Source organism: Sinohyriopsis cumingii, chromosome 2 (assembly GCF_028554795.1).
Source record: "Sinohyriopsis cumingii isolate HCF-2022 chromosome 2, ASM2855479v2, whole genome shotgun sequence".
Classification (NCBI taxonomy): Eukaryota; Metazoa; Mollusca; class Bivalvia; order Unionida; family Unionidae; genus Sinohyriopsis; species Sinohyriopsis cumingii.
This window is the reverse complement of record NC_142962.1, coordinates 87,316,256-87,338,524: the sequence shown is the minus strand read 5'-3', so window position 1 is coordinate 87,338,524 and position 22,269 is coordinate 87,316,256. Positions and strand designations below refer to the sequence as shown.

Genomic DNA, 22,269 nt, shown 5'->3' with positions numbered 1-22,269 from the left:
CTATTTACATTCACTTGTGTGCAATGTCAATGAATACTGTCTTGAGCGAAGAAAGTCTTTTTATTCAACAATAAACGTTGAACCCACCGATATTTAGTATCAATATATTTTTTCTTCTTATAAATAATCCCTAGCATTTAGGGAAAGCGAGGTTAACAAGTATTTTAGATGAGAGAAAGGTTACGTATGGACAATTGGCAGTCACCGTGATTAATGATTCATTTATCATAGTCCTGTGAAGGTGTGATTTATTGTTAGTATGAAACACTTTAACCTTTAATCTAAGCCATAGTCCATCTTTTGAAAATGTGCAAAACAGATTTAAATGACACTGACTAATAAATCATACCAACCTTAATAAATCTGCGTTTCCTATTATTATTTAAAAACGATATATTTCAGTCAATACGGTATGATATTTAATATAAATCAGTCTTATACAGTATGAAACGTGTATTTTATATCCTTTAATCAATAAAGTAGAAAAAAATGTTTATTTGATATCCACCAGTCACTAAAGTATAAAAAAGTTCAGTTGATATCCACCAGTCAATACAGTATAAAAAGGTTCATTTGATATCTGCCAGTCGATATAGTAAGAAAAAGTTTCTTTGATATCCACCAGTTAATACAGTAAGAAAAATTCATTTGATAGCCACCAGTCAATACAGTATGGATTTGTGCATTTGATATCCACCAGTCAATATAGTATGGATAAATGCATTTGATATCCACCAGTCAATGCAGTATGAATAGGTGCATTTGATATCCACCAGTCAATACAGTATAAAAAGGTTCATTTGATATCTACCAGTCAATATAGTAAGAAAAAGTTTCTTTGATATCCACCAGTCAATACAGTAAGAAAAAGTTCATTTGATATCCACCAGTCAATACAGTATGGATAAATGCATTTGATATCCACCAGTCAATACAATATGGATAAATGCATTTGATATCCACCAGTCCATACAGTATAAATAAGTGCATTTGATATCCACCAGTCAATACAGTATGGATATGTGCATTTGATATCCACCAGTCAATACAATATGGATAAATGCATTTGATATCCACCAGTCAGTACAGTATGGATATGTACATTTGATATCCACCAGTCAATACAATATGGATATGTGCATTTGATATCCACCAATCAATACAATAATACAAAGTGCTGATATCCATCAAGCTGACGTGCACTGCGGATTTTTTTAAAAATAAAGTGTACTATAATAAACTTATAGTTCGACCGTCATCGGGTAATAATACAATTACGGTATTCTCTCAGATCTAATTGATATCTTTGTCTTGCACATATTCCAACTAATCAACAGTATTACTTTGTCTTTGATCATTTTCAAAGGAAATCAGCATGCAAAAACTACATGTGAACCACGAAGTAAACGTGCAAAATTGTATGTTGAGTACGGAGTAAACGTGCAAAATTGTATGTTGAGTACGGAGTAAACGTGCAAAATTGTATGTTGAGTACGGAGTAAACGTGCAAAACTGTATGTAGAGCAAGAAGTTTCATAAAATTATAATAACTGTATGTAGAACACAAAGTTTTATAAAAGTGTAATAACTACGTAAAGTACAAAGTTTTATAAAAGTGTAATAACTGTATGAACAGCACGAAGAAAACGTGCAAAACTGGTTGAAAGCAAGGTTTCATAAAACTGCAAAAACTGTATGTAGAGCGCGAAATAAACATGCAAAAACTATATGTAGAGCCTGAAGTTTGATAAAGTTAAAATTTTTATTATTATTATATTGTAGTTAAAGTGAAATATTTCCCACTTATTCGTCTCTGGGTAGTGTTTTCAAAACTGAAGCTTTATTAATACATTGTCGCACCAAAGTACAGAAGCCAGCAGATATTTCCACAAGTATATAATTACTTTTCACAACCAAAGTGTCAGTAACTTGCACTTGAAGGAAGAAGAATTCCAACAATCTAAATTTCCACCAACGTTCATAGTTAATGATCCGTTTTTTTCTATAAAAAAAATTATATACACGGGCGCCATAGAAAGGAAAATTGCTGATTGGCAAAGAGAATTGGAACTTTTATATATCATTAGCTGTTATCACGATGTTCTCTGCTTTATAAATAGATTACGACACCAATCAGTATGTCATATCTGGTGGGAATCGGTTGAGACACTTAAAATACTCGTTTAAAACTTAACTTGGCAACAATTTTCTTGCGAAAAGCAATATTATCCAGAGAGAAAAATCTGCTGGCATCTTCCCTTGGGCATGAAAATAAGCGTCAATTTTGAAAATACTTGTGACCTGGCATAGCTGTAGCTGCCTGCCCAGATGAAACATTTTGTTATTCTCTTTCTTTAAACGTCTCATAGTGATGACTCACCAAGAAGAATGATCGATCATTGAAAGGGAGACTTTCTCGACGTCAAAATGACGCCTAACTTTTTGAAAAGTGTTACGGTAAATAAAAAACCATTCAAAGTCTGAGTGTAAAACCGCAAGGCAATAGGTTTATAATTTGTACTCGCTTTAATGTCAAGCTTACATCCGAAAATTATTTTTAAAAAATAGAAGAAAAGAAAAAAAACGAGGTCGTTTCCATTTTTCTATTGCAATATGTTCATATCTAACGACAAATAGGCAAATTAGATTCATGATATTTACATGTCAAATGTTAAGCGACGATGATGTTCTGCGTTTGTTCAGGGTAGAAAATGCCCTTTAATGTTTATGTACTAATCTTCATGCACGGCCCAGCAAATATTTGCCGTGTCTGGACAAGAGGACGAGAGGATTACCTCTATCCTGCTAAGAAGATATTCTGGACTAAAAAAAGTTGACAGTTACTAAAACTATCAAAATAAATAACTTAAACTGAAATGTCACACTTTTTGATATTGTTTGTCCTATTCATAGGTATGTATCATGATATTTCAGTCTCAGTAGTTAACCGCAAATAAGGCAAGTCTGTAGTCACTACGTCTACATCATTCCATTGTAATCGCCTTTTCAACAATAATGTAATTTAAAACGATCATGGTAGACGCGACTATATAGCAGAATAGCATGCAATGATGACGTAGCAAGATAGTACACATTACGGCAATGTGCAATTTATACCTGATTTACCCATAACGATATACTCTGAACGGGAAACTGGAAAACTAACCGTCCGTTGTGCTCAACCTGCTCAGTCTAAGTATATGCACTGTAAATAAAAACTCTTTAGTAGCTATCTGTGTGCGTTTGTTTACTTGACCCGCACAGTTTGGGCAATTCCAAATTGACCACATAGTTTGGGCTGAAATTGATTACGTTTTAACCTTATTTATCGAATCCCCGTGTAAGGCATGCCGCTAAGTAAATATGCTGAAGAAACAAAAAACAGAGGTATATATAATTCTCATTGCATATTTATGTATTTCAACACACCAATTTACTCTAGTTACTAAATAGTTAATATATATTAAAAGAAAAAATAAGCAGTACATAGTTAAACTTAAATAATGATTAATTTATCAATATGAGTTTTAATTCTAAAAATTCAGTACTCTTGCATCAACCGTCAGCGTATCTGTAAATATGAAGCAAAGTCTACATATATATGCGCATGTCCTAGAACAGTGTGTACACTGGAGGCATGGGTTGGATCTTCACGTTGTGGCCTTTCTGCGTTTTCTGGCGTCGGCAACATTTGTTCTGCGGGCATCCTCGAAGGTTTTGCACCCATTACTAACAGTTGCACGCCAGTCAGGTCTATCCTTGGCGCAGTTCACGACGTTTGTCACAGATATCGAGCAGCATCTCAGGCTGTCCTTGATGGAGTCTTTGAATCTGTTCTTCGGACGACCAATTTTTCTGTGTCCACTAGATAGAGCTCCATACAAAATCTGACGCGGCATTCGGGAATCCTCCATACGGCCGGCATGACCCGTCCACCGGAGTTGGGCTCTTTTAATCATCGCTTCGATACTGGTTAAGCCATCTCTATTCAACACTTCTAGGTTCTTCCCTTTGTCTTGCCATCTGAAGCCCATAATCCACCGCAGGGCTTTCGTGTGGAAGTGCTCCAGTTGTTTGATGTGCTTCTTGTATGTTGTCTCGGTCTCACATCCATATAGGAGGCATGTTAGCACAACTGCTTTATACACTTTTATATCGGTGGACAGTTTGATATTCCTGTGATTCAACACACGAGAGCGGATACGTCCTAGTGATTGACTGGCGCTGATGATGCGTGCCATTTTCTCTTTATCTAGCGATTCATCGGAAGATTTGATGCTTCCAAGGTACTTGAAGTGATCGACGGCTTTCCGATGGGTGTGTTCGATAGACAATGGAGGGGCGAACTATTGTGCCTGGGACAGGTTGGAGAAGTACCTCTGTCTTGTTCAGACTGATAGTGAGTCCAAATGGTCTCGAGGCTTCCGGAAAGCGAGTAACGATGATCTGGAGATCTGCTTCCCTGTGTGCCATGAGAGCACAGTCATCAACGTAAACTGCTTAAAGAATTATTATCTCCATATATATATATATACACACACACATATATATATATATACATATATATACACATATATATACATATATATATATATATATATATATATATATATATAGAGAGAGAGAGAGAGAGAGAGAGAGAGAGAGAGAGAGAGAGAGAGTGAGAGAGAGAGATAAATTTACATATATATTTGGTCCCGATATTTTGGGCTTCTTTAATGTCGTCATTTTGAATGTAAACCTATCAACCCAACAACAATTTATCAAACCGAAACTAACTTCAAACTTGTCGCGTATTTGGCTACTCAAGTCTATTTAGTACTGATATTAATAGTCCAGAAATAACCATTGGTCATAACGTCAATAAAGTATCCTAAGTGACCACTAGGTAAGATCAGTATCCAACACAGTTTAGGGCCGAAATGAGGCTAATCCGAAGCCTTGACACCTTCAAGAATGGTCAACTTTTAAGGTAATTTGTTAGGAACTAATCGCTTGTACAGAAGTTAATTAAGAACAATTGTGTGCAAAAAACACTTTTATGCCAGCCCCTTTCTCCTCCCTCCCTTTCCCCGAGAATAATTGTATGTCCCCTTAACCCTAGGTTGTAGACGAAATAGGATGAAACGTGCCATTGCCACAGAAAGAAAACAGTTCGCGTCTCCTTTTGCCTGGCGTCCGATGGCAATGTCCTCCTTCCTTGACCACTACCCGCGCCATCCCCCATCACGCCATCTGACCACGAATTGCAATAAGCGGCAGAACTGAAACGTTGGCTAATTCGCCTTTTTGAATAATGCAACTAATTTAAATTCAGTTTAGCGGAGAAAGTCTACATTCTGGTCACGTTATATTGAATCCGTTGTAAAATAATCCTTGTGGTGGTCCCAGTAACTGTAGAATGAAACTATTGTTTACTAACTAAATGTTGCATTGTTAAATAATGCATGGTAGTGTAAATAAAAGGTAGTTCATATTCATCTCCGCGTACAGGAATGTAACTTAAGCTAACACGACGAGTGTCATTAAAATCAATAGGACTTGGTAGTGTGTGACATAGAGAAAAATGTTTTAAACATACAAATGTTCTTTATAAAGGAATCAGTAGAATGACCAAAGTAGTGTATAGAAATATATTTTCAATTTTGTAAACCATGGCCACAAAATGCTCTTATTATAGAGATAATTCTAACCAGAAATATTATGTGAGCAATGATTCAGGCCCGGCCCTAGGGCAAGGCGAATGATGCAACCGCTTGACTCGCAATGCAGTTTTTTGGCTTCGGGCCCCACGTTCATCGCTTGCTGCCGTGGAACCCGGATGCTGCCTTGGGCCTCGCACATCCTAGGGCCGGGCCTGCATGGATTATTCGAAATATCAAGACAACATACCCAAGTAACTGATCGCTGAAGATCGTCAATTTACATTACACATAACTTATTGGAGATTTGTGTCTATTACATTATAGGAATAACCACTTACACCCACACCCACACTCTCACACCGTCCACAACAAGACTGATTGTAACATATTTTGTAATTGGATGGTTGCTGCCTAATAGATTTAAATGTTATTCTTACACTGTCCCCAACAGAAAGTCTGGCAGCAAAGACACACACACACAGATATATATATATATATATATATATATATATATATATATATATATATATATATATATATATATATATATATATATATATATATATATATATATATATATATATATATATATATACATATATATATATGCATGTATATGTTATGTGTGTTATGTGATTTTGATTTTTAACGTAGCTTTAACAATTTTTCAGTCATATCGCTACGATGTCTGCAATGTGGCAGTTTATAGTGATGTCTAACACTCGGGCATCATGCTGCAGACATGTAGCATCATGTCCCACCCAGTCACATTATCCTGCCACCAGGCCGACCAGTCCTAACACTAACCTCTTAATGCTGAACGCCAAGCGAGGCAGCCGTTAGTACCATTTTTGTAAGTCTCTGGTATGGCTCGGCCAGAGATCGAACCCACGACCTCTCGCATCCGAGGCGGACGCTCTAACCAAGAGGCCACCGGAGCGGTATGTATGTATGTATGTATGTATGTATGTATGTATGTATGTATGTATGCATGTATGTGACGTTTTATACAGTTTAAACTGATAGGATGTTAGGTGGCATACAGTCTAAACTAAAAGACTGTGATGTGGCAAAAGGCTTAACTAAAAGACGTGGCATACAGACTAAACTAAAAGAATGTGACCGAGTTACAGTCTAATCTAAAAGGACTTGATTTGTACTTCATTTGACTTGACATTCAAGAGTGAATCAGTGAGTATATCCCTGACACGAACGGACATTGTAGGAAAGGAAGACATATGTCAAACTTCATGAACCGTACATGAGCATAATCATTGAGAAATCACAGTAAAATTGGGTGTCACAAGTGTTTAATGTCGTTTACTTTCAGTAAAATTCACTTCATGGAAGACTTGGTATAAATGATGATATATGTCAGTCTAAAAGCGTTGAATTCCTTTTATATCAATGTAACCAAGACTTTGGTTGAGTACTCAGGATTTAATTTAGATTTCTAGAAACATCAGACCAGACCCTCATGTTGGATGCAAATGTTTCTGATTGGAAATAATGCACACTGGCTTCCTTAAACTGATCTGTGATTTTTGTTCACAAATATAAATACGCTGCTGTAAGATTTTAAATAGTTTAACCTAATTAAAATAATTGAAACAGTTATCAAATGGACTCAACAATCGATTTTTTAAAAATAGGTTTAACGTCATTTTCACCACTACAAAGCGACCAGTATATCCAGTGGAGGAAGAATCCGAAAAAAATAGGGAAAGAGACACCTGCAGCTATTGGTAAGCTTTATCACATACCCATGCTGTCCGAGCACGTGATTCGAACCCACATCGACATATGTGAAATGTCGGTAATCTGTAAAGATGATCGCCTTAGACAACTCAGTCATACGGGTCCCCAAACAATCGAAAGATTCATTAAAATTCATAATCACATCTAAGGCATATTTTTATAGCAAATTCTCAGTTAGGGGCTTTGCATGTTATTTAATATAGGCAATTCACAATACACGCAATCTGATAATTTCTGAGATAAGGGACTAAAACATTTTTTTTTTCAGATCTCACCTTGCAACCGATAAAATTCTAATTTTGGAAACAGTGTAATATACAGTGTCTGCTATCAAATTGTTACTTCGTACTTAACGACTTTACATGTGTAACGGATCTTATATTCATTGAGCACCGATGATAGCGGTTGTTAAGCTGTATGTTTGGAAGATGTTTGTACTAAGTTAACAAAATACATTCAAACATTTGACAAAATACAAATATTTTCTCATATGAAAATTGATTTTGAATTCCAGCAATGAGAAATGTGGCGAAATACTCTCGTCCCCATTTGAATCGAAAGTGATTTCTTGGTAAATGATTGTGGCTTAAATTTGTTGTTTTTTTTTCTCGAAGTAGCAACATTAAATAATAAAATATTTTTCAGTTTAAATTAAATATGTTTTACCTATGCAGCTTATTTGATACTCTTATCGGGTGATTTGATCTGACAAAGTTATAGATAGAATTACATCTAGTTGAATAACATATCTATACATACTGAGCAAATAATAGCTAGCTGTCAGATTATAATCAGTATCATTCAAACGACACTCATTTCCAGCGGCAAAATTCCCCTGCATCGATGTGGCGGCTTCGTATGGGCTTCAGGGGGGTGTAGTGACCAGTGAACGACGTTAGCTGCGAGACAGCCATGGTTGTACTTGATGGTACTGCCGCCAGTCTCCAACGAGTGTCTTCGTGACGATATCATTTAGGAACCAAATTTCGTTCAGTTATGGCTTTGCGTGTCAATGTGCAACTGAGGCTTCGTTTCGTACAAAGGTGGAAAATTCCACTCAGAACAACGCATACACAGTTCTAAATGACCTATTATAATGGGGCAACTAAAACTTACTGTATGCTAATATATATATATATGACATTCATCCCTCTTCAATCTGTAAAAGGAAAAAGTGAAATCCAGCATTTCACTTAAACAAACGGAATTACGGGTGGTTGGCGGGGATGGGTGGAATTGGGTGGGTGGGAAGATGAAGGCGGACAAACATTCCATGAGAGGCTAACTAAAATATATTTTTACAAGCTAATACTGCACAAAACCGAACTGATCTGTTCACATTGTTTCCCAGTTAATGTATTTGAAAGGTCTACCGATTTCGCTATACCTAATATAAACTTTTAAAAAAAATAGCTAAACAACGTTTTATTTGATCCTTTATTGCTTTTAATCGATCGTATAATAAATTAAGATTTGTGCAAAATTTTACCATGACACTGAAAACAGTCCTGTGATCCAGGTACGTTTTTAATAAGGTCGACATGGAATATTTCAGCTGATTTAATATTACACTTTATTTATAAAACGTTGAAAACTAGGGTGATTTCCATTTGATTTATCCATTGACTTCTATAAAGATGGTATTAAGCGTGACTTTGCACTGTATCTAATATCTACTTCTTTTAGTTCACACTGTGAATCATGCACAAAATTTCGATCGATTTTTTTTCACCTAAGAACAAACGAAAATTAAGTGTTATACCTCAATGGAAGGTGTGATAAAATTATTTCGCAAGTAATCTGCTCTAAGGTATGAAACATGGTTCATTTATCATCAGCTTTAATAGCATCATGATTGCCCTATACTTAATCATCAAAAATCCATAAACCGAGTTATTCCTCTGCTATCAAGATGAATGTGTTATAAAACTCATGTAGGACATTACTTGGCAGATTTCCTCACCGTATTCAACACAGCAGTGTCTCGTCGTTTAATTTTTTAAAAGCTGAACCGAACAGGTTATGTTTTTCCTGTAGTACAAAACATTTGTTTAATAAGATCGTGATTTAATCAACATGGTTTAGTGATATCTCGCTACAGATATGATCGATTATATCATTCATTCTATCCATGTTATTTCTGTATCAGGAGATTAGATAATGATTTCTCAGGTAATTTAATTCACTGTCTATAAATCACCAAAATGTTGACGGGAATCGTGCACTATAACTTTTGAGAGAAAAAGAAAAACTGAAACATGTTGATATGAAGCGCGAATTTATAATCTAATGAACATTGTTTGCATCTAAAGTAGCATAGAAATATTTGAAATCTTTACCAATACCTAATTTGTCACCAATTGAATTTTATCAGAAAAACTTTTAAATGTTACTTTGCTATGTTACTTACACATGCATATGAGAGGAGTCTGAACATACAGTAAAGAAAAAAAATAGTTTTGAAGGAAGCAAAATGAGTAACAATTTAAAATAAAATTATTGGAAATATAGCTATTTTTTAAAACAAATTCTCTCGTAGTATAAAACATTCTTGTAAACACGTGTCCGATTTTAATACCAATATGGTGGCCTAGTGGTTAGAGCGTCCGCATCGGATGCGAAAGGTTGCGGGTTCAAACCCAGGCCGAGTCATACCAAAGACTTTTTTAATTTTAAAAATGCACTAACCACTGCCTCGGTAGGCACTCCGTATTAAGAGGTTAGTGTCGGTCTGGTGTCAGGATAATGTGGCTGGGTGGGACATGATGTTGCATGATGCCTCAGTGCTAGACATCACTATAATCTGCCACACTGCAGACATACTAGTGATATTAAAGAAAATTTGTTAAAGCAACGTTAAAAATCCAAATCACACTATCTCTCTCTCTCTCTCTCTCTCTCTCTCTCTCTCTCTCTCTCTTTCACACACACACACACGCACACACACACACACACACATTCACAAACACACAATTTCGTCTGCTCAAGGATCACAACATCAATTTAACTGCATGCCACAAGATAATGCGAAAGAATAGTTTCAAAATTGTACGACTGTTTGAGAATATTTTGGCGATATACCGTTAGAAGTAAGCCAGCGTCAATACAACAAAAAAAATGTTCTTTATTCAAGTACAATACTTTATAAGGATATAATTTATCTATATTGAAATGTTTGGATCGACTGACTTAAATTGTAATATCATACTATCAATGAACATGTCACCCCTCTGATGGATTTCCGGTGTGATATTTCAAATGCACCCAGCAGACATGTAGAAAACATAACGAGTCACTATGTCTACTATACCCCATTGTAGTCTACCTGTAACTTACTACATGCCGGTACGATTACTTTGTTACATAAACATTTGTAGCTTGATATCATGCAATACCAACAAAAGAAGAAACCTATGAGAGAGAACGAATTAAAATCATGCCGTATTCAACACAGAACGTACGCCTATGACGATGATTGTATGTTGTGTTTATGTTATGTGATCTATTTCAATAAATTATATTTAAATATCGACCGACATGCTATTTCTACATCAAAGCATGGAGGTCAATCCTGACGTGCTCGATTAATGTATCCCAATTTTAGTCATATTTCATTCCATGGTATGTGGTAGATGTTTTCTAGTTTGGTACTATGTACTAAATGTGATTTGGACAGTATGGCGATAATTCCGCTTCGCCTGGGTGGGATATTTTTAAACATTCTTTAATCCGGTTAATCCTTATTTAAACTCTACCCATAATTGTCGGAATAATTACACGACTGCAAGATAATCCTTGCTTTTCATCAATGAACGAAACAAGATTGTTTTCAGAGCGATTAAAACATTCGAAGAATTAATTGTATAAAATGAACTACGATGTTAATTTCTTTCAAACGAATGAACCAACAAGAAAGATAGCAGCTACAATCTATCAGAAAAGTCTTGTTAAACCGGAACCGGATCTGTTTATTTTCTGCTCGAATCGGTGCTCTAGTAAATATGTTTTCTACAAATATGGGGAATACACATGCATCCACTCATCGCTTAGAGACGCTTGGATATCTTTAAATTTTAATACAATAGTTTTAAAGCATTTCCTGAAAATTTCCAATCCAACGTACCTCTGTTTAAGGTTTGTTTTGCGGAGTTCTTTGCTCTTTTCGTCGAAACATTGCTTTATTTATTTTTATACTTACTTATCTTTTCTAAACTAGAAACTTAAAGAAAGGTGATTTCTGTCACTCTTCTGTCTCCATTGATGTCCGAAATATATAATGGTCATCGAGTTTCGGTCCAGTGACTTGTTGACTTGTTGATTACTTTCATTTTCATGATTGTCTGCGTTCCTATCTCCAGTGTACGTCGTGTTCATACCTTTCAGCATATTTTTGAATTTTTATACATTTTTGTCGGAACTTTTTTTTGTCGGAACTTTTTTTATCGAAATTGTCATAAATATTTTGTTATCTTATCTATCATTAGCACAGTCATCGACACACATTTCGTGTGATGATATGTGTATTGTTGCATTACAGAGGAAGGTAGATAGGTGGATAAGAAGAAAATGAAATAGAACAAAGATAAATATTTCCGTTCTCATAACAGACCTTTCAGATACGAAATCTCGTTACAGACATATGTTGGAAAAGATTTTGTTAAATAAAAATATGTTATGCGCCAACACAAACTGACAAAAATATACTCATTATGTACCTATACAACCTGACAAAATAGTACTCGCTATGTACCTATACAACCTGACAAAGTAGTACTAGTTATGTACCTATACAACCTGACAAAGTAGTACTAGTTATGTACCTATACAACCTGACAAAGTAGTACTAGTTATGTACCTAAACAAACTGACAAAGTAGTACTAGTTATGTACCTAAACAAACTGACAAAGTAGTACTAGTTACGTACCTATACAACCTGACAAAGTAGTACTAGTTATGTACCTATACAACCTGACAAAGTAGTACTAGTTATGTACCTATACAACCTGACAAAGTAGTACTAGTTATGTACCTAAACAAACTGACAAAGTAGTACTAGTTATGTACCTAAACAAACTGACAAAGTAGTACTAGTTACGTACCTAAACAACCTGACAAAGTAGTACCAGTTATGTACCTAAACAAACTGACAAAGTAGTACTAGTTATGTACCAACATAAATTGACAAAGTAGTGCTAGTTATGTACCAACACAAACTGACAACGTAGTACTAGTTACATACCAACACAAACTAACCAGGTAGTACTAGCTATGTACCAGCATAAACTGACAAAGCAGTACTAGTTATGTACAAACAGAAACTGACAAAGTAGTACTAGTTATGTACCAACACAAACTGACCAAGTAGTACAAGTTTTGTACCAGCACAAACTGACGAAGTAGTACTAGTTATGTACCAACATAAACTGACAAAGTAGTACTAGTTTTGCACCAACATAAACGGACAAAGTAGTACTAGTTTTTTTATCAACACAAACTGACAAAGTAGTACTAGTTATGTATCAACACAAACTGACAAAGTAGTAATACTTATGTAAAAACACAAAATGACAAAGCAGAACTCTCTGATTTTGACAAACTAAACTGACATGACAACAAAATAGCAAAAGCAAATAAATTTACCATACTTTCATAACTGTTCGTCGTTCTTCCAAAACATTCCTAGGTCATTCTGTGCAAAACCGGCTGTAACATGGACTTCAGTACATACAACAACGAACTGACGAAATTGAAAGAATTCTTTTTCAAGTCAAGTACAACAAGGGCGCACGCAGAAATGTTTTCGGGTAGGGAGTGGGGGCAAACATGTAGTGACCATCTATTAAGTTTTACGGATGTGGGTCAAAACATGTTTAGAGGTGAAATGGGGGGGGGTGTATAAAGTTTTCGGTTCAAGTGACCACCCCGCTTACCACGCCCCTGCTTACAACAATACTAAGTTTCCCTGGATTTTGTCTGGCATTGATTTCGATTGGTAAATGAAACACGTTTTTTTTTGTTTTTTTTTTTAAAGTATGAGGTTCGCAGCATGGTAAAAACAACACTTTAAAGAAATGTGGCAAGAAAGGTACACAAATAAGGTAAATCCAATCCCAGAAGGTGACCAACATGCCTGTTAATGAGCAGTCAGATGTTGGTTTTGATACGTTCTCATTACTAATCATTTAACACCTGATAATTAGCAATTAGATGTGATATACATTTAAACGGTGAAAACTCCGAAAACAGCCTGACATGAGAACTTTGGATGTGATATTTCAGGTAAGGTTTATGCAACACAGATTATTCTTGTCACGACAATGCACGCTTAGAAATGCTTGGCTGTGTAGTTTATCCGTATTGTAGCTTTTTGTGTTGTCCTTGTTTCATCTGTATTGTATCTTGTGTGTGTGGAATTTTGTACGTAGCTTTAACAATGTTAAAGTCATATTGCTACGATGTATGTAATGTGGCAGTTTATAATGATACCCAGTACTGGGGTATCGTGCCGCATATATGCTGTATAATGTCCCACCCAGTCACATTATCCTGACACCACCCCGACCAGTCATAAAACTAACCTCTTAATGCTGAGCGCCAAGCGAGACAGCTGCTATACCATTTTTATAAGTTTTTGGTATGACTCGGTCGGGGTTCTAACCCGCGACCTCCCGCAGCCGAGACCGACGCTCTAACTCCTTATGCCACCGTAGCGGCGTGTATATTTTCTTGTCGTCCTTTAGTTTATACGTATTGTATCATTTTGTATCGTCCTTTAATCAGATTTTGTCTTGTATCTTTTTGTATCGTCGTTTAGTCAGATTTTGTCTTGCATCTTTTTGTTTCGTCCTTTAGTGAAATGTAGTGAAATGTTGTCTTCTGGTGACTAAAGTCAATATTACCTTAAAACAAACAGCACTACTGTGTTATGCATATTTAATTTGTGTTGTGTGTGGGCTTTAGTCCATGATTGTTTTGTGTGTTTGACCTTTGTCCATAATTGAGGGCATGAGTTGGGCCCACCTGATTAATGCCTTTTTCTTATAAACAACATATTACATAGCTATTTTTGTAAACAATAATACATTATATATTATGATTGTTGTTATGTTTTAGGTAATCATGTTTACTTGGTTTTGAGTTCTAAACACAGTCTTGATTCTGACCTTGGAATCAATCCAAGAACTTCACACAGATTTCACACATATTTGAGTTTTGAACATATGGTAGATTGACATACGATTTATTACTATTTGGACACATCAGAAAGTTCACTACTGAAATAGAAATGTATGGACTACATATAAAAATAATTGCGATCCGAATCTAAATCTGTATTCAGTTATTTCCCTTAGTGAAATGCAGGGTTTATACCCCTTATGTGCTGTTGAAATTTGCGTACATAGTCTACTTGGTAGTCGTAATTGGGATCAATCCTAAAATAGAAACTTAGTTTTAAAAAATAAATTAAAAATCTTGGAAATAAGGTCTAACTCGATAGTTTCCTATTTTAACACCTCCCTAATTTTTAAGGCAGAAGGCATGAACCTAATTATCACAAGCCTAGCATTTATAAATTCACATAGAAGCTAAATCTGTAATGTGGTTTAGATTTACTTTGAGTCAGGCTTGAAAATGGGTTGGCTTGTTTGGTGGCGGCCTGTCACAGTTATACTGGCACTGGAAATCAAATGCGTAACTTGGGCTGTAAATGAACCGCCGACTTGGCACACGTATTTATGTATGTCTGCTACAGAGGTAAATATCTAAAAATCGAGATGGTTGAGGGGTGATGAAAAGTATGCTAATTTGTTATAGTACTAGTGAACTTTATTCATGCATAAGGCACATACTGATTCTTTTAGCTGCCTTGTCACAGGAAAATATTCAAAATAGCTCTTTGCTGTCAAAAATGAATGTACAAAAGAGGGGTTGGTGGTAGTGTGGGTTGAATATAAAAGCCACCAGTTGTATCAGGAATTAACCTAATTGCCGCAGTCAAAATCTCACCGTCATGCTTTCTACAAAAAATCATTAGTTTGTTTTATTTGCATGTTCAGCGTTAACTTATTCTCATTTTTCTGCAATATGACATTGTCGGATTCAAATTCACCAGATAAACTGTCCAGTGAGACCTAAATATTGATTTCTTCCCACTAGGCCTCAATTTTAGATGTATCTGGTACATTGGGTCATTCAAACGACAAATGATCACTGAGAAACTAAAGGACTGAAACATGGGAATGCAGCTAATTTAAAACCTATTTACAGATAAAGGATGCGAAATTTTTAGATCACGATATGTTGACTATTTTACAAGAATACGCTTTGTTCGCCTCCAGTGGGCCCAACAATTGTCCACACACACTATTGTACGCAAATTTACGGAATGTTGAGAAACACGCTGTGTTGGAGTGAAATGGTAATTAACCCTGATGATTTTTCACCTCTGGGCACAACGATGTAATTTTCGTTTAACGTAAGTGCTGTAATTAGAGCTGTGGAGAAATCATTTTGTTAGCCATGACTCAGGAACCCTTTAATAGTATTGTATTTACTAACACAAAGGCATAACTAGTGCAAACACGTAAGGTATGCCAATAAGTAGGATAAACAACAATAAACAGAAAATTCTTAATGGTTTCCATACACATGTACAAGTTACTGACTAAAACGTGTCATAATGAAAATTTACAATATCTAAATGTTAAACACAATAATACATGAAACATAGGAAATTTTCAAGGTTGCATTTCCAAATCATGAAGATATTTTTTTAAGACAAGGGCTAATTGATTACTCAATAATTGATTGCTTTTTCAGAATAACAAATTTCGTCCAAAGTGCAAGTAAGACTTTTTATTGATTGACTCAAAATGTATTAATATTTCAATCAAGTAAGAATTTCTATTAATTTACTAAAAATGTATTCATATTTAAATCTAATTACTTGAATCTTCTTATCTAATCCAGTCACAGCCACCAAGAAGTTTGTCAAGGACAGTAGCATTATTTTTCATAAAATAATCCATACAAGTTCGAAAAAAATCTAATATATATGCATTTTGACAATCTCTCTCTCTCTCTCTCTCTCTCTCTCTCTCTCTCTCTCTCTCTCTCTCTGAAATATTGCATCCATTAGAACATATTACCCCATACAAAAGTATCCGGATGTCTTAATCTGAAATGTGAGAAAGGCTGTACACCTAATGTGAGAAAGGCTGTACAGCTGTGCAAGTCAATACAGTACTTGGAAAAACAACTTTAACTTTCCGTTGCCCTTAAATGTTTCTTATTTTGTTTGTTTCTAGGTGCATAGTATGGTTTAATAGCTGCTTCACATATTTTAGAATCTTTCTGAAGGACAGCGAGCTAATATCAATGAAAAGTGTCATTTGTTTTTTGTTACATTTACCTAAATTGATCCTCGGAGATTAAGACAGGTTGTGTAAACGTTCATTCAAAGCATTCGTTCCTTTGATGTGCGACTTTTTGACTAGAATTTGGTCTAATATTCGTCTTCGAGAGCAATCAGCAGTCATTTTGAGAAGCCTTTTTTAAATCTGCTGTTGGTAAATGAAAAATGTGATAAGAGATTTGTTTCTTTGTCATCCGATTGATTTTGATAACCTAAGGTGACGAAAGCACCAAAAATAAGAAAACAAAGAGCGTCCGAGTGCGATATCAGAGCAGGTCAAGTGTCAGAGCGTGTAGTTACACGTCCGTATTAAAGATTTTACAATCTTTTTTAGCCGAATAAACTGGGAATATTGTAAACGGTTTGATTAAAACGAATAGACTATACTAATGACTGAGCACGACCAACCCCCAAACCACCCTCATTGTGCAGGAACAATCTATTTTAAAAGAAACCCAAATGCCTCCATTGAAAATGCTGAAACATAAGTTAACGGTAATATAAAGTCTTGACATTTGAATGACATGTTACTGTATCTTGCCAGTGAACACTGACTTTTAAAATACCAATGGAGTTATTGGCTTAAAGGCACAAAGTTACCCGCATTGTACAAGCCAGGAACTGATTCTTCATAAGTGAACCAGATCATATCATCTTTACTGAGTCGACTACGCATGCAGTCAGTCAATATTTCTTTATCGATGTGTGCCTCAGTAACTTTTCTTGAGATTACATAATTACTGAGCAATGGCAGCATTTTCCCGCAGTAATCTAATATGGCATGTAGTGACGTGTAAGAAATTGTCCAAAAATAGCCTGTGTTAGCCTATTCATCTGACATGTCTGAAAATAGTCTGTGTTAGCCTAATCATCTGACATGTCTGAAAATATGTGTTAGCCTATTCATGATACGTCTGAAAATAGTATGTGTCATCTGACATGTCTGAAAATGTTCTGTATTAGTTTATTTATTTCACGTGTGGGTCTATATTTGCCTATTCATCTGGTGTGCCTGAAAACAGTACATATTTGCCTAATCATCTAAATATGACTGAAAAACATAAAGCTAGTTTTCTTTTCTATACATGGCAGTCAGTTGGATGATCAATGTAATTCTGTCTATCTATCTATCTATCTATCTATCTATCTATCTGTCTGTCTGTCTGTCTATTGATCGATCGATCGATCAATCTATCTAACTAATTTATTTATCTATCTGTCTGACTTCTGTCTGTCTGTCCGTCCGTCCGTATGTACGTCAATCCATCCATCCATCCATCCATCCATCCTCAGAATGATTCATTTAGAATTAAAATATAGCATCTTGAAACCCTTACAGCAGTATTCCTGATACAATATACAGCAATATTGTTAAATGTCATCAGTGGGCGTGATTTATCTACAAAATCAGCTTTATGCAAGTTTCTTATGGTATCTACATAAAAAATAATAAGAATCTTGTAAACTGTTTCACAAAGTTTCATGTCATGGGTCAAACAATGGAATTAAACGAAAGTATTTTTTTTAAAGATTATTTTGAGGGGGAATTAAATATGATGAATATTTATAATTTTGTTGCAAGATTGTTTTCTGTGCAGTCTAAATTGAAAGTCTGTACAATTTTCAGTATAAATATTGATAATTTACTTTTATTTGGAATAAGTTCAATTATTTGTGTGTACAAGTTTTGAATTTATTTTTTTAGAACTAATTAGACTGACAGCCAATTCATTACGTTATCCCTCAAGATAATGTGAGCTGTTTATGTACTGCTTTGTTTCCTGTACAGAAAATATTAATGATAACTTAATTCTCGTTCCTAATTCAAGGCAAAACAGCACATTAAAAGACGACAAATGTACATTATTGGATTTGAAATTGATTCGGCTGCATGTTAGGCAACAATATTTAGCACTAGACCAGCAAGCGTATAAACATAATTAATTTTGCGGCAATGAAAAATATTTATCGTATTTTACTCGAGTAAATTATCATAAATATTTCACCTGGAAATTCCATTAATTCACATTGCATAAAATTATATACATTAATTCCCTTTGATGTTTGAGTATTAGCTGAACTTGCCCATGCATATTGAATATTTTTCATCATTTACACGTAACATTTATTTGATAAATGTTTTGGAGAATTTTAACAGCATTATCTTTTATCTTAAATTGACGCCATGTTTACGTTTACTTTTTAAAGTAAACAGCTTTCTTTAAAGCTTCCGTTTAGAACTTTGCTTTTAATCGGCACCATACGATCCTTATTGTAACGAACTGCCGTTAAACTCAGTACATATACACACATATTAGAAGACGTAAACCGTATCCCATTAATGTCTGATATCTAAGATTGTTGTGCAAAGTCAATAGTTTGGCTCTTTCAAAAGCTCGTGAATAAGTAATCATGACTGTGCTGAAATTGGCCTTTGAAACTGTAATCGAAACATAACAATCCTAAAATCTAGTTTTTCAGTTAAGATGAGATAACGTACATGATAATCTGGAAGCATTATGTAAATGTCGAAACAGAAGAGATTTTTTAAAATTTCGTTTTCCACTTTCCAAGAGGCCGCTTAAAAATGAACGTTTACAAGTAGTTTTAAATTACTCCCGGACAATTATTCCTATTGCAATATATGTACTTGATATAAGAATGTAATTTTTTATAGAGTTGTCGCTTTTGTTAAGTTGCTGACAACATAATTTTCGTTTGAGTTTATCGGTCATCTGTGCATTAGGATTACTGCAGATTCCGGTCAGAGATAGCAGTATATACCGCCAGCGTTGTGCATAATAAATAACAAAAATAATGACAAGGCGTACAGGTGTATTAGTTGATTTGAATGTCATTTTTGCCGCATAGTTATACGATACTAGTCTGCATGACTAGCAGAAAGGAAAAGTAATTTACTGTTTTTTTTTTTTTGCCAAAACAAAAAAAAAAAATAATTATCCATGGATGGAAGTTATTAGCAAATATTACACAAATGAGCCGCATTAGAAAGAATTCAAAATTTTATAGATATTACAAACTATGTACAGATTATGTGTGTGTGTGTGTGTGTGTGTGTGTGTGTGTGTGTATATATATATATATATATATATATATATATATATATATATATATATATATATATATATATATATATATATATATATTAGAGAAATAATTGATCATGTTTGGGTATATATCGATGTGTAAAATTTTTACCTAATCACTCACAAGGTAAATAAAGTCCGAAAACTTTATATTAACTTTTTGAGTGATTATGTAAAATTTACACATCGATAAATACCCAACTATGATTAATTAAATCTTATAGTTCCAATTTACTTCCTTCCTTTCGAACATCAGATCAGCATATTAAATCAACAAAACATTCACTTTATGTAGATCGAAGTTTTCTTTCATTTGCCTCTTAACTGCAATAGAGTACATAGCCCGATCTTCGCTAGCCAAGAATCGTCGATCCTTTATACAGTGATGCGAGGTAGAATGTCATAGCGGTCATGCCAGTGATATATTGTTATGATCAGGATATTCCTCGTTTTTTTGAAAATTGTTGTATAACACCGTTGTTTTTTACTTTCTACGCATTTCAATCTTTCAAAAGCTAAAGCGTTTCCATTTCTAGCGAGTTTCCCAGTTTGACATATGACCCTAACCTTTAATAACCACCGCTGTAACATGTTGTCGAGGTGAAATGCAATAATTTCCGAAGATTGGCTTATAAAGCCTACCAAATGCCTTCGTCGGCAAAAGGGGTGAGTGGCGGAGTGCAGGAAGGTCTGTGCAATTACATTTTTTTAACTTATAATGGTCCATTTTAATATGTGGTTTGTACATTTTGATTGGAAATCGCAGGAGTGGTCGGTGTTTTCTTGTTGTTGTTATTATTAGAGTGTAATGGGTTGATAAAACTTCACATCAAACAATATGACTGAAGTATTAACAGTCAACCAACACAAATCTCAGCCTCTATACATTGATCATCACGGAAAATCAACTTCGTCGATAATACTTTTATGTACAATAGCTACTGTCCAATTGACCACTCTTTAGACGACACTCAGAAGAAAGTGCAACAGCTACTGTCCAGTTGACCAATCTTTGGACCACACTCAGAAGAAAGTATAACAGCTATTGTCCAATTGACCAATCTTTGGACCACGCTCAGAAGAAAGTACAACAGCTACTGTCCAACTGATCACACTTAGGTAACACTCAGAAAGTGTAACAGCTACTGTCAAACTGACCAATCGTTAGGCGCATAGAAAGTATAATAGCTACTGTCCAAATGACCAATCATTAGGCACATAGAAAGTATAACAGCTACTGTCCAACTGAACAATCTTTAGACCATGCTCAGAAGAAAGTATAACAGCTGCAGTCCAACTGACCAATCATTAGGCACATAGAAATTGTAACTGCTACTGTCCAACTGACCAATCATTAGGCACATAGAAAGTGTAACAGCTACTGTCCAACCGACCAATCATTAGGCACATAGAAAGTGTAACAGCTACTGTCCAACCGACCAATCATTAGGCACATAGAACGTATAACAGCTACTGTCCAACTGACCAATCATTAGGCACATATAAAGTGCAACAGCTACTGTCCAACTGACCAATCATTAGGCACATAGAATGTGTAACAGCCACTGTCCAACTGACCAAACATTAAGCACATAGAAAGTGTAACAGCCACTGTCCAACTGACCAGTCATTAGGCACATAAAAAGTGTAACAGCTACTGTCCAACTGACCAATCATTAGACACACAGAAAGTATAACAGCTGCTGTCCAACTGACCAATCTTAAGACCATGCTCAGAATCCATTTGCCGTAACTTTATGTACAAAGTAATTTGCCGCCGTTGTGGTCTGAATGTGTGCTGTTCTTAAATTGATTTAAAATACACGTTCAATATAATACCTTAAAGGCGTCTGTTTTTATTGAAAATGAGACTAAACACCTTAAACAGATAATCTAATTTGCACGTCAAACAGTTAAATGTTTTTCACATACATTAGATTAGTCAGAAAAATAACTTTTTTCAGATAGTATCAACGGAAAAAAACCTGTATGAAGTAAAACTAATTATTTGTCAATTATACATACCTTTATTTTATATCAATGAATACGAAGCATTTTAGAAATAGAAATTAATTCTATAAATACAAGGTCTATTGTTCCTCTTCAAGCGTAATCTTTACGGGCAAATTTGTGCGCGTGAAATAACACAAACATTAAACCTCATCTGTGTAAACTGGACTTTCCTTAGTACAAAAACATTATTCATCACAGTTTATGTCCTTAAACATGGTCTTTCCAGGACTAAACCATGGTCTTTTAGGCCTTAAACATGGTCTTTTCAGGCCTTAAACATGGTCCTTTACGGCCGGTATGAGGTAATGTAACAACAGGTTCATAGAATGA

At 35.0% G+C, this 22,269-nt stretch overlaps 1 protein-coding gene across 1 annotated transcript; it reads right to left on the bottom strand.

Annotated features, from left to right (window-relative positions):
- Positions 1–3,650: 3,650 nt before the first annotated feature.
- On the bottom strand, positions 3,651–4,241 carry LOC149805323 (uncharacterized). The gene has a single exon (XM_089934064.1). It carries the CDS (start codon positions 4,239–4,241, stop codon positions 3,651–3,653), a length of 591 nt encoding a protein of 196 aa, XP_089790190.1.
- Positions 4,242–22,269: the final 18,028 nt, after the last annotated feature.